This window comes from Ascidia mentula, chromosome 8 (assembly GCF_947561715.1).
Source record: "Ascidia mentula chromosome 8, kaAscMent1.1, whole genome shotgun sequence".
Classification (NCBI taxonomy): Eukaryota; Metazoa; Chordata; class Ascidiacea; order Phlebobranchia; family Ascidiidae; genus Ascidia; species Ascidia mentula.
The window spans coordinates 16,151,155-16,165,486 of NC_138573.1; the positions used below are offsets into that span (position 1 = coordinate 16,151,155).

The 14,332-nt window shown below is 39.8% G+C and overlaps 2 protein-coding genes across 2 annotated transcripts; both read left to right on the forward strand.

Moving 5' to 3' along the window:
• The first annotated feature begins 694 nt into the window (after nucleotides 1–694).
• On the forward strand, nucleotides 695–10,551 carry LOC145912092 (zinc metalloproteinase nas-4-like). The gene is made up of 10 exons (XM_082999514.1): nucleotides 695–743; nucleotides 881–1,027; nucleotides 1,712–1,855; nucleotides 2,164–2,321; nucleotides 3,496–3,631; nucleotides 9,317–9,455; nucleotides 9,605–9,687; nucleotides 9,840–9,945; nucleotides 10,090–10,175; nucleotides 10,439–10,551. Exons 1-10 carry the CDS (start codon nucleotides 695–697, stop codon nucleotides 10,549–10,551), a joined length of 1,161 nt encoding a protein of 386 aa, XP_082855640.1.
• Nucleotides 3,780–5,162, forward strand: LOC145910637 (uncharacterized). Its single transcript, XM_082997827.1, has one exon. The coding sequence runs from the start codon at nucleotides 3,780–3,782 to the stop codon at nucleotides 5,160–5,162; it is 1,383 nt and encodes a 460-aa protein (XP_082853953.1).
• Nucleotides 10,552–14,332: the final 3,781 nt, after the last annotated feature.

Consider the following 14,332-nt stretch of genomic DNA (forward strand, 5'->3'; position numbering starts at 1 on the left):
ATTTCCATTTCCGGCTGGGATTCGCAATAACAACGTTTTTGGTGAAACATTCGCATTCAAATTTAAATCAATACGCAACATAACAAGGTTATCTGAGTGCCAATACGACATTCAAGTTATATGCGGAAATATTTGGAAGTAGCAACACGTGGTTTATTTAAACGGTCGTGCTTAACTTTCGGGTTAATCACGTACGTGTATTGTAGTGGAATAAATAAAATAGATAAATTGTAGAAATATAGAATTGTTTTCTTCGAATCACTTTTACGTAATCGCATTTCGAAAGGTCAGTGGTGCGTCAAATCGTTAAAAGACGTCGACGCAAATTTTCAGTCACAATATCGACGCTATTTTTCCATCGCCAAAATTACGCGTCGACCTTTCGAAAATTGCGTGGTGATAATAAGGCGAAATCACCCTTAAACAGACCGTTTAAAGCACAGGACAAGCGTATCCGAAGTCATTATCACACAAGCCCAAACCTCGACGACAAAAGGCAACTTCTCATTATCGCCGGTTTAAACGCTGATGGTGGTGGTTTGAAAGGAGCCATTATTGTTCATATGCATACAAGCTAGTTGCCACAATAGGATCGTTTGAACGAGTTTAAGAGGCTTTCAGAACACAGGTGATACGACAGTGAGACAAGGTGTTGGAAGATTGTCGGCATAACATTTACAGTTACTGATACCAGATGGAAGTACTGAGGATTCTGTGTATTCTGGCCTTTAGTTTTGTTGGAGGTAAGTTTTCTGTTGATGGAGTTTAGTTGCTTCTTTACAGGTAGAAAATTTGTATGAGAGTTTTCAATAACGCAACTCTGTCCTTCCAATTGAAACATTGTAAAAGTGAACGGATTTCTATTCTTTGTGTTTGGCAGAAATGATGGCAAGTCGAAGACCGTGCAAGCAGGAAAAGGACTGCGACACCTTTTGCCCAATGGGATATTACAGAGACAGGCGTGGCTGCGTATTGTGCGGTCAATGCATAAAGACTGGAGTGTTTGAAAGCGACATCATTGTAACAAGTAAGTTACCTTTGCCCATAGATCGTGTTGTCATTTTTTAAGTGAAATATTCTGCCTTTCAAAAAAATGCATGATAGTTTTAACATTGAAAACCCAAATTATAAGTTGTTTGGTTGACACTTTTAACATGGGTTGAAAGAAACTCATATTTAAAGGTATGAAAGGTTCACAGAGACAAAGTCTGGCGTTGAAACACTCGGAAGTTGTGATTTTCCGGTGGTTTTCATGCGATGAATAAACAAATATGATTTCCTTTAATGCAAAACAAAAACTAGTTTGTACACACGAACAAATCGCTTTCGGGCAAAAAGGGTTGTTGAAGTAATGATGCGAAAATGAATACGATTTACCTTCCACGATGTTGCATTTTATAGAAATTTGACCTAACGACATCTTATTTAGCAACAATGCTTAAAAATAATGACGTCCAGCCACAAATACAGACAAGTCTTAGCAATAAGGACGCTCGTATTTTCTAAGACGTCGATTTTCAAAATAAAGGGGTCATGGCAACCCTGTGAATAGGTATGCTTGTGACTGGTTAAGCTGAGGGTACAGAAAGTAAAACAATTATCCAAAACTCAACGTCACTGGGTCTATATTGAAATGATGATAGGCCAAAAGACACAGAAAAGCCCAACTCCAACTCTTGATTCTAATGTCATGGTGGTTTTTTGATATCAGGCAAGACCTACAAAAACCTGGAGTACGAATATGAAGACAACAAGCAAAATTCTCTAGAGAAGCGATCGGTTCTCGATGAACCGGAGAAACAATGGCCCAGAGTTGGGAGCGTTGTGGAAATTCCCTTCATTTTCACATACATGTGTGAGTTTCCAATTAATCTTTTGCCAAATGTCGGTCGTAAATTACAAAGCATAATTGATCATGTCAAGTAATAAATTAAGTACGTCACCTAATGGACTTTTCTGTCCAACACGGAAAAGAGCATTCATTAAAAAAAAAACAGCAATAAACCATATAGCTACCATAGAAAAGCTTATTTTTACATTTGCACAAATTATTTTAATTGAATTAAGGTATGCGGTAAATGTACAAACAAATAGTTTTCAACACGTTTTCCGTATTGGTCTTTGCTACAGTTAAAATAAAATTTGAAAAAATCTTCTTTGAAGCCTCGAAAATGACGAACAACGTGCACGCGGCGATGAATGAATTCCACAAGAAGACGTGCATACGGTTTGTTGAAAAGAGACAAGAGAAAAACTTTGTGGATTTCCGAGGAAGAGGGGCGTGTTCATCCAGTGTCGGAATGGTCGGAGGCAGACAACTGGTAGGTCAAAATTAAATAGTTTGCATAATGTGCGGTCAGTCCAATGTAGTCAGGTTGCTATAGAACAGGGGATAACGGCAACCTTTTGAGCGTCGTATGGCCGGTCTATAAATTATGTGAAAATTTAAATGACTTCGCGTGCCAACCTATACCCACATCGAAATACGTTGAAATTTTTTCAAGTCCCTTCTACGTGGCAACCCCGTCATTATATCAATTTTAATAACAAAATTCGTGCAATTCCTGAACATCTAGGCACTTTTCCAATTTTCTTCCTGAGACAACACATTTTCGGACCTGTGACAAAGTATATGGAGTGTAAACTCGCAATCACTTATGGCGTCACGTTTCAAAATCCCCTTTAGAAGCTTGTTTCGTCATTCCTACATAACTTCAAACTTTACAAAAATCGAGTACTACACTATACTAATAAACCATCGCAATGTTTATCAATACAAAACGCACAAGTACGTGACCACCAAACAGCAAGAAATAGAAATAATTTCGTAAATGCCCTAGGAGCACGCTTCTGCCATTAACTCGGCTTTAACAATCGGTTTGTTGAAACGGATTCCCAAACAAGACACCCCGTCTCTTGCGTCAGATCGCCCCTGCATTAAATTACAACACGACCTGTGACTGGTAATTACGCGATACGTGGGGAAACAAACCACGTAGTTGGGAGTGGGCGGGTGGAGGTCACTTTAAGGGCACGAAACAGACAGATAATAAAATCGTAAACTTGTATAATAGGAATATACGTTATTTTGGTGTCATGTGACATGTATTACAAATTGAAAATGTCACGTGCCTTGCAAATTAAGGAAATTTGAGCGCAAATTTGTTTTGGACAAGTTGTGTTTAATCAGGAAAGTACCAACAGCAAAATAATGCGTGACAAAATAAAGTCAAAATAAATAAATAATCACAAATTTCCACGCCCAGGAATTAATATGAATATTCTTGCAGCGAGCATGGTTTCGAAATTATCATTAATTATTTCCAAGCTATATTTCCGAGTGGCTTTGTGTACGCCACGAACTTGCTAGACGTCCACAAATTCACAATAGAAAAAATATCTTTTCACGCCTTGTCACGATATTCGTTTTGTCGGCATAATTTGTCCCTGTTCCAGATCACAGACAACAACACTTCATGCTTGTTTTCATTGCAGATTCGGTTGGGGTCCGGGTGCCAGAAGCTGGGCACTGCCATACACGAAATGATGCACGTACTTGGATTCTGGCACGAACAGTCACGTGGTGATCGTGACGCACACGTTGAAATCCGATGGGAGAACGTATTGCCAGGTAGTGCGCTACCGCCAACTAACGGATAAACTTCCATGTAGCTTTTATCCGCTAAGCGGCGCTGCCGGTCCTTCATCGCGCTCACACTACGGTTATATCAAGAAGAACATTCTACCTGTAGCACGCGTAGTGTGCGGACGTGCGAGAAATGGCAGAAAAGCCAAGTTACGCGCAAGTAGCATATAAAAAGTCGGCCGAATGGAGAAGGCCAAACTGTCTAAGTTTGAAGGCGGAAGGCATTTTGAAAAGAGAAAATGTGTTAGAAACTCTTAATAATCTACAGTACTCAATCAAAAAGCTTACTGGAATAGCTGAAATGAGGGGAAACTCTTTTGACATCACCTGTACATCTAGAGAACATGTGCTCGACCTATATGCAAAGCTTAGTACCCTAGAAGGGATAAAACACCTACGACTTTATGAAAGCGACAAAGTTAATGTCGCTGTAGGATGGGTTCCAATACCCTTTCCAAACCAGGCAATCGCAGAAGAGTTGACAAAAAAATATGGGAATGTTTCCAAGATGATACATCGTAAAGGAAGAGAAGGTTTGCTTTCAGGCATGCGTATCGCCACAATGAATGTATCCGACCTAGAAGATAACCCAATCCCAAGCTATATTAGAATTTTGGACTGCGAATTTTATGTTACCTACCATGGTCAGGTAGCAACCTGTAAATACTGCGGGGAAAAGGGTCACAAACAATTCGTTTGTCCAAAACGTAAATTGGATTTCCCAGAGCTTGCAAATGTTCAGCCATCAAAACGTGCAAACACATCAGAATTGAAGCAAAAGCAAGGTAACAAAAATCCCGGAGCACCAGGTGCAAGTCTGGAGCAACCTGATAAGAAAGCTGCGACTACAACTGATAAGAGCCCAAAGGGCGATAGTGCCAAAGTGCCAAACACTGTAGCTGATTACAACTTGACCGATGAGTTCCAAGCCACGGAATCACCTCACGCAAGCACGCCCATCGATAAGCGGTCCACCAGAAAACGACCAACAAGAAGCCCTGAAGACCTGCCTAAAAGCAAGTCAATTAGTCTTTGCGAAAGCGTAATTTCCTTGAACTGTCCAGAATGTAAAGAGGAAATCTTGGTTACCTCCAAGTCTAAATCAACACGCTGCTGGGGATGCTCGAAAGAATGGACTGTGGCGGTACAATGTTGCAGAGATGAACTGTTCCTTGTGGAAGTGGGGAGTAAAGTCTGCAAATGTCCGACATGTCGAAGCACAATGCGGCTTATGCCATGTTGTCAGGACTTTCAACCAGAATTCCGAAAGGAGGAGGGCACCTTCGAATGTATCCAATGCGAAAGGTACTCTATCATATGTGTATGTAACGCGATGAATCGCGTCCCTAAGTCAACGATGAGCATTGATTGTTGTAATGCTGTGTGTAAACATAAAATAATAAACTGTGACTGTGGCAAAGTATTTGCGCAGCTCATAAACCCTGGCGAACCCTTTCGTTGTCCGTGCGGCATGGAATTTGAGTGGGACATCGAGATTGGACTGAAAAAATATTAAATAATGTCATAATGGCGTCCCATATTGTTTCCTTTAATGTTCGGGGCCTAAACAAGACTATCAAACGAAAATCAGTGTTTAACTTTTTGCGTCGCAAGTGTCACATTGCTTTTTTGCAAGAGACCCATTCCAGTCCTGACAACGCGAAATTATGGCAACTAGAATGGGGCGGGGAAGCTATTTGGTCACATGGCAATAGGAGCAGCAGGGGAGTAGGAATCCTGTTCAACAAAGGCCTCTCTTATACGTTAAAAAACACCGTATCCGATCGCGATGGCCGATTCATTTTGGCTGAAATAGAAATTAACTCCAAAACAATAACCCTAGCTAATGTTTACGCACCCAACAACGACTCCCCAGAATATTTCCACAACCTATTCGCAGAACTGTCAAACTTTTCTGGTGCGCCAGTTATAATGGGGGGGGATTTTAACCTAGCATTTGACCCAAGACTTGATAAAACCGGAAACGCCCATCACCCCAACAAACGAGCAAAGGAGGCCTTACAAAACTACATGCAACACTCGAATCTTACCGACATTTTTCGATTTAAATTTCCCTCAACAAAAAAATTCTCCCGCACTCAGAAATCGCCACTGTCACTATCACGAATTGATTTTTTTCTTGTCGATCGCAGCTTAATTAGCGACATAGTAAACGTTGACATTGTCCCAGGAATTATGTCAGATCACAGTGTGCTAACCTTAGATGTTGCAATAAACCCATCTCCGAAAGGAAGGGGCTACTGGAAGCTAAATACTATGCATTTAAAAGATGAAAAATACAGGGCAACAATCAGGAAAGTCATCAACAACTTCATTCTTGAAAACCCAGAAACAGACACAAATCCCCACACCAGATGGGACGCATTAAAAGCAGTAATTCGGGGTGAGTCGATCCGATTTGCGGCCGTATTAAAGCGCAAATTAACCGTCAAACATAACGCCTTAGAGAAGCAAATTACGTCACTGGAAACTGAGATAACCAACCTACAAGGGGACGATAAACAGAAGCGAGTCGAAGCACTTTCAAAAGCTAAAGGAAACTTGGACACCCTTTTAGAGCGACAAACAAAAAGTGCTATTATTCGGAGTAGGGTACGTTGGGCAGAAGAAGGAGAAAAAAACACAAAATACTTCCTGAACTTAGAAAAACGACATGTCGCAAAAAAAACCATCTCTAGATTATTGATCAACGGGACTATATCCACTGACCATAAAATAATACTGAATAACCTAGCTGGCTTTTATACCCACCTGTATGAGAAACCTCCATGTTCGACTCCAAACACCCTGCTGACAAGTAACCTAGAAAAGCTCGCGCTGCCAAAAATTACTTGCGAACAAGCGGAAAAACTGAATGAGGAGACAACGGAAGCGGAATTTTTAAATGTGATTCAAACCATGCAAAAAAACAAATCGCCAGGCTTGGATGGCTTCCCGGTTGAATTTTACAAGATATTTTGGGATGATATCAAACTGGTCTACCTAAATGCATGGAAGTTTACGGTTGAAACCGGTAAAATGTCCGCGAGCCAATCTGAAGGACTCATCACCCTAATTCCCAAACCAGGGAAAGACCTTTTACAGGCCCAAAATTATCGCCCAATAACCCTGCTAAACGTTGACTATAAGATCGCCGCCAAAGTGATTAACACAAGAATACGCGGTGTTATCGACGATATCGTATCCAACGACCAAAACGGCTTTCTTCCACACCGCTATATAGGAACAAATATCCGGTTGCTGTTCGACATGATTGACAGTACGGACCATTACCGCGTTCCTGGGGCAGTACTGTCTTTAGATATTTATAAAGCCTTTGACACTTTAAGGTGGGAATTTATCTACGCAACTCTCTCTGCGTTCGGGTTCGGAGTCAGATTTGTCAATCTCATTAAATGCTTTTACCAAAATGCCTCTGCGAGAGTCACCAATAGCAACTTTCTCTCAGAATCTTTTGACATAGAACGTGGGGTCAGACAGGGAGACCCACTCTCCCCAACGTTATTCGTGCTCTGCATCGAATGCCTAGCAACTGCGCTTAGACAGGGTGATTTTGAAGGCATACGACTAAACGACAAAGAATACAAAACATCCTTATTTGCGGATGATACACTCGTTTTTACTAAAGGTTCTGATGCGGATTTCACCAAAATCTTTCAAATTTTAGAGGACTTCGGCGAAATGACAGGTTGCAAAGTAAATATGGAAAAGTCCTGTGCCTTTTTCATAGGTCCAAATCGCTCAAACCATCACAAACCATTTCAAAAGGATGGTCTTCAATGGCCCTCGGAATCTATTAAGTACCTTGGGGTTATAATACCACTCACAAAATACAAAGATGAGGAACTTATCGAACTAAACTTTTCTCCGGCACTAAAAAAAGCGAACATAGTAATGAACCTTTGGGCGTCCAGAGGATTAACCCTTCTCGGCAAAATAACAATAGCTAAGAGTCTCATTATACCTCTATTGACATATAAACTGTGCGTCCTACCAGTGATCATCCCAAAAAAGTGCATTTGTAAAATCGACCGAGCCTTATTTAAATTTATATGGGGCTCATCTTGGGAACGAATTAAAAGAGTGAACCTGTGTAAAAGTTTGGATAACGGTGGGGCGGGCATGATACATATTGAGAACTATATGTTGGCTCTAAAATTTAAAGCGCTCAGGGAATTATTTTGCGAGGAAACAAAAAATATAACGGGTCTTCAAACTCCATTCTTACACCCAAACAGATTGGAGACACTTTTAAACGCGACGGTCGGCCCATCAAGTACAATCTTGAGGAGCATCATCCCATTGAGAACCCTCCGTTGTAACATAAACATTGCGAAATCAATCCTGAGCAAAAACCCCGACCACGCATGCAACAGACCTCTCTGGCTCAATAAAGCATTAAAAAAACGCAGTAAACCCTTCTATTTCGAAACATATATAGATGCGGGAGTAATGGCCCACAACGACCTACTAGACCACAATAGGGAATATTTGAAATATGATGCACTTACTACAAAATTTAGTCTTGACCCAAGTACAACAGATTTCACTAAGTTTCTCAAGCTTATAGCATGCATGCCCGAGGAGTGGGACAATGGACCAGTGCCTACACATAAAAACCTGACAGACGTTTTAAAAAATATCTTGACACATTGCGAGAGCACAAAGGCTTTGTATTCGTGGCTTCAAACCGCCAATATAATTCAACCCAAAGCACAAGCTGTATGGGAATCCTTAGTCAATGACAGAGTACCTTGGAGGCAAATATATAAAAATATACCGCAAGCTACAGTGGAAACTAAATTAATAAGTTTTCAAATTAAGCTAAATCTCAGGGCCATTGTGACCAATAAAAAGTTAAAAGATCTGAAGTTTATAGAAACAGGTTCATGTGTCTTTTGCGAAAATGCCGAGGAAACGGTTTTACATTTATTTGTAAATTGTCCTATCGCAGCACATTACTGGGAAAATGTATGCAGTTGGCTAAGCGCTAAACTCCGTGTACCCTTGTATTTTTCTCGTGCGCATTTACTGTTTGGTAGACATGAAAATAACAATATTTTTGAATGCTTTTTAAATTGCGCTCTTCTTTGTGCCAGATTTGTGATTTATCGATGCAAATACGGTAAGAGGAAACCAACAATAACAGAATTTGTTAACATGTTGCAAAAAACAAGATCTATAGAACTAAACATCGCCAGTGAAAAATATTGTAGCGAAACGAATTATTACAGAAGAAAGTGGTCCTACGCTGCTTGAAGCATATACCCAAATAACTTGACTCTCTTTTGCTGATTTCTCGCCATTGTGTTTAACCATTGTTTTTTGTCTTCTTGCTTAGCCTTTTCTTCAATTGTACGCCTTTAGCGTCCTTTTTCAATAAAAAAAAAAAAAAAAAAAAAAATAAAATAAAAAAAAAAAAAAAAAAAGTTATATCAAGAAGAAAGCCTGATCGGTATTCGTGCCCAGGATATCCAGGGTTCAAATCCCGGTGCGGTCAAAAAAAATAAATAAATAAATTGTGAAAAAAACTTTACCAAATTTTAAGTCGTTTTACATTGTTGTTTAAAAATTTATCATCGTTTCTTTCTGTGCAGTAGTGAATATTGCAGCTTTGCAGGTAATGACAAAATATTCGTGATTTTACAGGTTTGGAGAATAATTTCTTGAAACGAACAACACACTGGGATTCGTATGGTTCAAGTTACGACTTGCGATCAGTGATGCAATATGGCGGTTATTATCTTTCTGTTGACGAGAGACGGCGGCCAACAATCATAAATAGAAGGTGTGAATTTGCTTAACGTCACATTACATGCGAACCTTGTTCGGTTTGTTCTATAAGGTTTTGCTCAATGCTTATATTGACGTTAATCAACAGAAACATCCAAAGCCATTTACACGTAAACAAAATACATTGTTATATTTCTCTAACAGAACTGGGAAACCTGTTGTTGCGCAGAGAAACGGATTTTCCGAACAAGATTTGTATCAAATAAACGTCAAATACGGCTGCACAGGTAAATTGTACTCAATTGTTCATTGCAACTGAATATTATGATCTTTAATGAGTCAAACTCCATTCCAATCTTAAATAATAATTTGTAGATGCTTTATCGAGTTGCTGTCTCTCATATTTTAACAAAATCATACGGATTTTGCTTTTTGGCAGAATATCTTGGAAATAATCAAAACACAAAGGCAACAACGACATCAACGACGACGACGACGCAGCAGACTACGTCGAGCCCAAGTCCATGTGTGGACAACGACATACGGTAAGTTGTGGTTCGCAATCTCGGTTCTGTGCCAAGTTTAATGACCATACTAAGTTATCCACCCTTTATTAAAACGATGAAACACAAGATTGTGTGGAAAATTTGCAAAGTTGCATTGACCAATGTTGAATTTTTACTGTAAAGGTGCGAGGAATACTCCAAGCATCATCTCTGTGAAGTCTCAAACTACGTGCGGAAACTGTGTGTGAAGACTTGCACCAAGTGCAGTGGTAAGTTGCATCACTTGTTGGAGGACAAAGAACTTCTATAACGTAACGCCAATGACACGAAATAGTTATAGCGGTATTGCTTTGGGTAGTAAAAACATTCAAATTGCTCTTTCCCATAAACTTTTACAGTAATTGCAATCAATATTAAGTGTACAATAATTCCACAATATACGTTGCCTACGCTCTACATATACCACAAGAGGGCAGTCTAAGCGGATTCAGTCAATATCACATACACTCGTTATTTCCTAGCTGAATCAAAGACAACTACAGCAGCAGCAACAACAACCACAGAAGCAACAACAACGACCACCAGGCTCACAACGACGAAAACTACCACAACAACTACAACCACAAGAAAAGGGCAGTTTTTTGACAAGACGTGCAAAGACCAACACGAGTTAGTTTTCTCCTTGATTTTGTCGAGTTTTTTATTATACTGTTATGTTATTGCTGCCAGGAATACTAATTAATCGGAATTGCTCTTCTGGCACTTACGTTTCTAAAGTGTTTATTGAAACCGACGTTTCGTCTGCCATCCGGCGAGACTTCCCCAGGGTTGTGTCAACAATAATGCATCAAGCGCATAAACACTTAAAACGCAAGAAAAACGTTAGAACAACACAAGAAAAAAGTGCCAGAAGAGAAATTCCGAGTTTTTTATTATCTGGTTATATTTTCTGTTTAAGTAATAAGAATAATACGTCATATTAATAATACGTCGTTGGTTTGTTTTTAGGGATTGTGGGACGTGGGCGAGATACGGGTTCTGCCTCGGACGTTACAAAATGTTGATGGAAGCGTGGTGCAAAGAGAGCTGTGGGCTGTGTCAGTAACGACAAGCAAAGTGTTTCTCCTACTTTTTTCTTCGTTGTATTTGTTCGTATGAATATGCAGGGTATTTATTTTTGTATCCGTACTTAAAACAGAACGCACTGTGAAGAAAAATAAAACTGTTGCAGAAATTTTCTCATTAAGACAAAGTTTCGTTCATGTTTGAGACAAAGCACTTACGGAAGCATCAAACTATTTTGCATTCAACAAAAGCCATTTTTTCAAATTGAAGGGTTTTGAAACAACACACGAAATATGGACGTAAGTAAACCATTTATTTGAGGGTGGTGTTTAAAATGTTTTGACCAACAGAACGCTTCATAAAAAAAAACACAACGGCTCAGGACAGCATATGATTTGCAACAGGGAAAGCGTTTCTTACTCATACAAGTTGCGAATCCTATTTTCCCATTAAACCAATATCTCCCAAGGATAATTTTGGATATATTTAAAAGAGTCTAGGGCGGTGGGGGAAAAACATCCGATAAGAGCAGCGTATGCCAAGCGCTAATTGCCTAACAATGGCGCAAAAACAACGGTATTTGCATGTTAACAAAGGAAGGATAATTGCTGCAATGGCGCGTCTGCTGCGAAGACGTCGGTTTCAAACACTAACCACACCAAATCAGCATTACGAGACGATATATTTGCTTGCTATAAGTGCCAATATCATCGTAATGGCAATTCACACAGAATTTCAAAATTATTTTCCTGCGAGAAACAATGTACACCGTGGAGGTCTGCACTCTGTTCAACTTTCAGACATCACGTTTGCCAACGTTGTGGTTCGCATGCTATGGCTGAAATGTTTCGCAACGTGCAATGTTGCTTGAATATAATAATATTTAGCTCCTTTCATTTAAAAGCTCCCACTTCAACGCGTGCCATTTCGCCATTGAAAACCTCACCACAATTGAGAACCTAAAAGCTAAAATCTATGGGAAAAGGTGAAGAAACCCAAATTAAAGGGACCCAGCCCACATCAACAATCTTGCGTCACTTCACCGAAGGCGCCTGAGACACTTCAAAGGGGGTTTCCCCAATCGTTACCGGTTGGCGCGAATTCTGTCGGGCAAGCGAGTGCTCAACTAAGTAACAAGGGCGTGTTGACGTAAATCCTCTTGTTTTAACGTTTATGTTTACACGACAAGAATGCCTCGTCTGAGATTTTTCTATCGATTTCCGGCTGGATCACAAACCTTGGCAATTACAATGCGACGAAGGCAGTACGATGGTTGTGTGAAGGTGTAACTGCAAGTAAACATTTTATTGCTGTGGAAACCTACGCCAATATGTGCTGGTAATTTACCATTGTTCAAAGAACTATAGGCTGTTTGCAACAAGTCACAACTTACACATATTAAACTCATTCAACGCCATATGTTCGCCATTAAAGGCAATCGAAAAACACATCGCTGAAATGACACAACTATATAGTTGTTTAAAAACGTGTTATGAAGTTGTACGCACATACTACTCTGTTTGGGCAAACACTCACCAATACGAGGGAAACAATTTTTCCTGCTTTCGGCGGCGGCTGCTGGTGTCTTTATTTATATTTAATCGAAACAAAAATCGAAACGATTTCGAGAAATCATTTACATGTGGGATTGCTGACGCAACCGCATCGAAGCTAATTGCATTGATTGCAGTTGCAGAAAAATTTCCACAGTTACCGACCTAAAATATCTGGTCTGGGCCCATCCGGATTTAGAAAACACTATCACATGATAGTTGTCATCTGCTTCGCGCGTGTTCTTAGAACGAAGCACACTTTCGCAGAATTCTTCGATAAATCGCATTAAATTTGGGTCAAAGTAGAAACCAAGTAACTGCACGGATGAGGTTTCTTGGAATTTTTATATAACAGCAATTGCTAAAGTTTGATTAAACATCTACAGCAATCGCGTGTAGCAACCATTTATGAGCAAGTATGGGCATGCACACTAAACGTGCCTTGAAAATGGCATTCGAGGTAAAACTAGAAACAAGCAAATTTAAGGATTTTTTCACGCAAATGTATGCAAATCTTAATTGGACATTCACTATTTTTTGTTACAAGGGAATCTTTTAAGAAATGACAATGTTTTTTATTAGCTGCCTATCTTCTATAAGCGCAAAGGTCTCAAACTAAATAAAAACCTTTTACGCCACATGTCCAAAGTAAAAAAATTACATACATCCACGGCAACAGTCATGTGCTTGCATTAGGTCATTATCGAAGGCATTGCCCAATCAACTTACACACGGCAACAGTCATGTGCTTGCATTAGGTCATTATCGAATGCATTGCCCAATCAACTTACACACGACAATAAAAAAAAACTAACCAAGAGAATACCCGACACCCACGCATTCGGGAATTGCACAATTTACAACAAACGTGACCAATCAAATTCCGCTTGTACCAAAATACGACAATGCGCTGACTAAACGCAAACCGATGCCGCATCGTAAATTGCTTTGACAACATAACACTTTAAGTCATTTAATCAGTAGGGAAATATGCGCTTCCAAACCAAGGCCCCAAAATATATATTAGGTTTTCCACAGAATAATGATTCGCAACAAATTTCCAGACAATGGTGCTGGCCACGGGGCGGGGTTTACAAAGTATTTGCATAGAACTTTGGTAACAAAACATTTCGGGGATTGCGTTTATTGACAAAATCTACCCGTATGTCACAAGTTTCCATGTATGGTTGGACAGCTGAGAAGCGAGTCAGACAAGGGTTCTCTAATTTATTGGAAAATGTTCTAAAACAAGCACCTGCCCTAACAAGTCAAACCGCATACAAAGAAATTTACTGTATATTCAAATCGCTTTACCAGCAAAATGATCATCGCATTTCACCAACCCTTCTAATCCCCAGCCATTACCGAACAATCATATTATGACGTCAAGGTTACGAAAGTACACGTTCAAATCGTTGATATAGAGGCAAGGGAAGGGTGTAATTATTAAGCCATGGCGGGTTAAAGTAGGCTGACCGCAAATTGGCAGCGTTTGGTGGCAATCAGACAGACGCCAAGAAAGGGGCACTGATCTCTTGTTAGTGTTTCGTCACTTTAATTGCGGCCATTCGTTCGAAACCGATTCGGACGCGCATTTAAAACCCGCGCGCGCTGCTCTAAAGCTTCAGAAGTCAGTTGCTCGTTGATGCGGAAGTTCGTTTTATCGCAATTCACTTTCAAAGATTCGCGCTGTTTTACATAATTGAGCGTTTGCCATAGCATACATATTGTAACAAAAATCTAACAAAATAAAATCTCAAACAGGTAAAAGACCTGTAGAATTATTCTCAATATCTTGGATAACGCAG

Coding starts and splice junctions, on each gene's coding strand:
- LOC145912092 (XM_082999514.1), top strand. CDS start 695: ATGGAAGTACTGAGGATTCTGTGTATTCTGGCCTTTAGTTTTGTTGGA. Junction 1,028..1,711: donor AAGCGACATCATTGTAACAA/GTAAGTTACCTT, acceptor TTTTGATATCAG/GCAAGACCTACAAAAACCTG. Junction 9,456..9,604: donor CCAACAATCATAAATAGAAG/GTGTGAATTTGC, acceptor TTTCTCTAACAG/AACTGGGAAACCTGTTGTTG.
- LOC145910637 (XM_082997827.1), top strand. CDS start 3,780: ATGGCAGAAAAGCCAAGTTACGCGCAAGTAGCATATAAAAAGTCGGCC.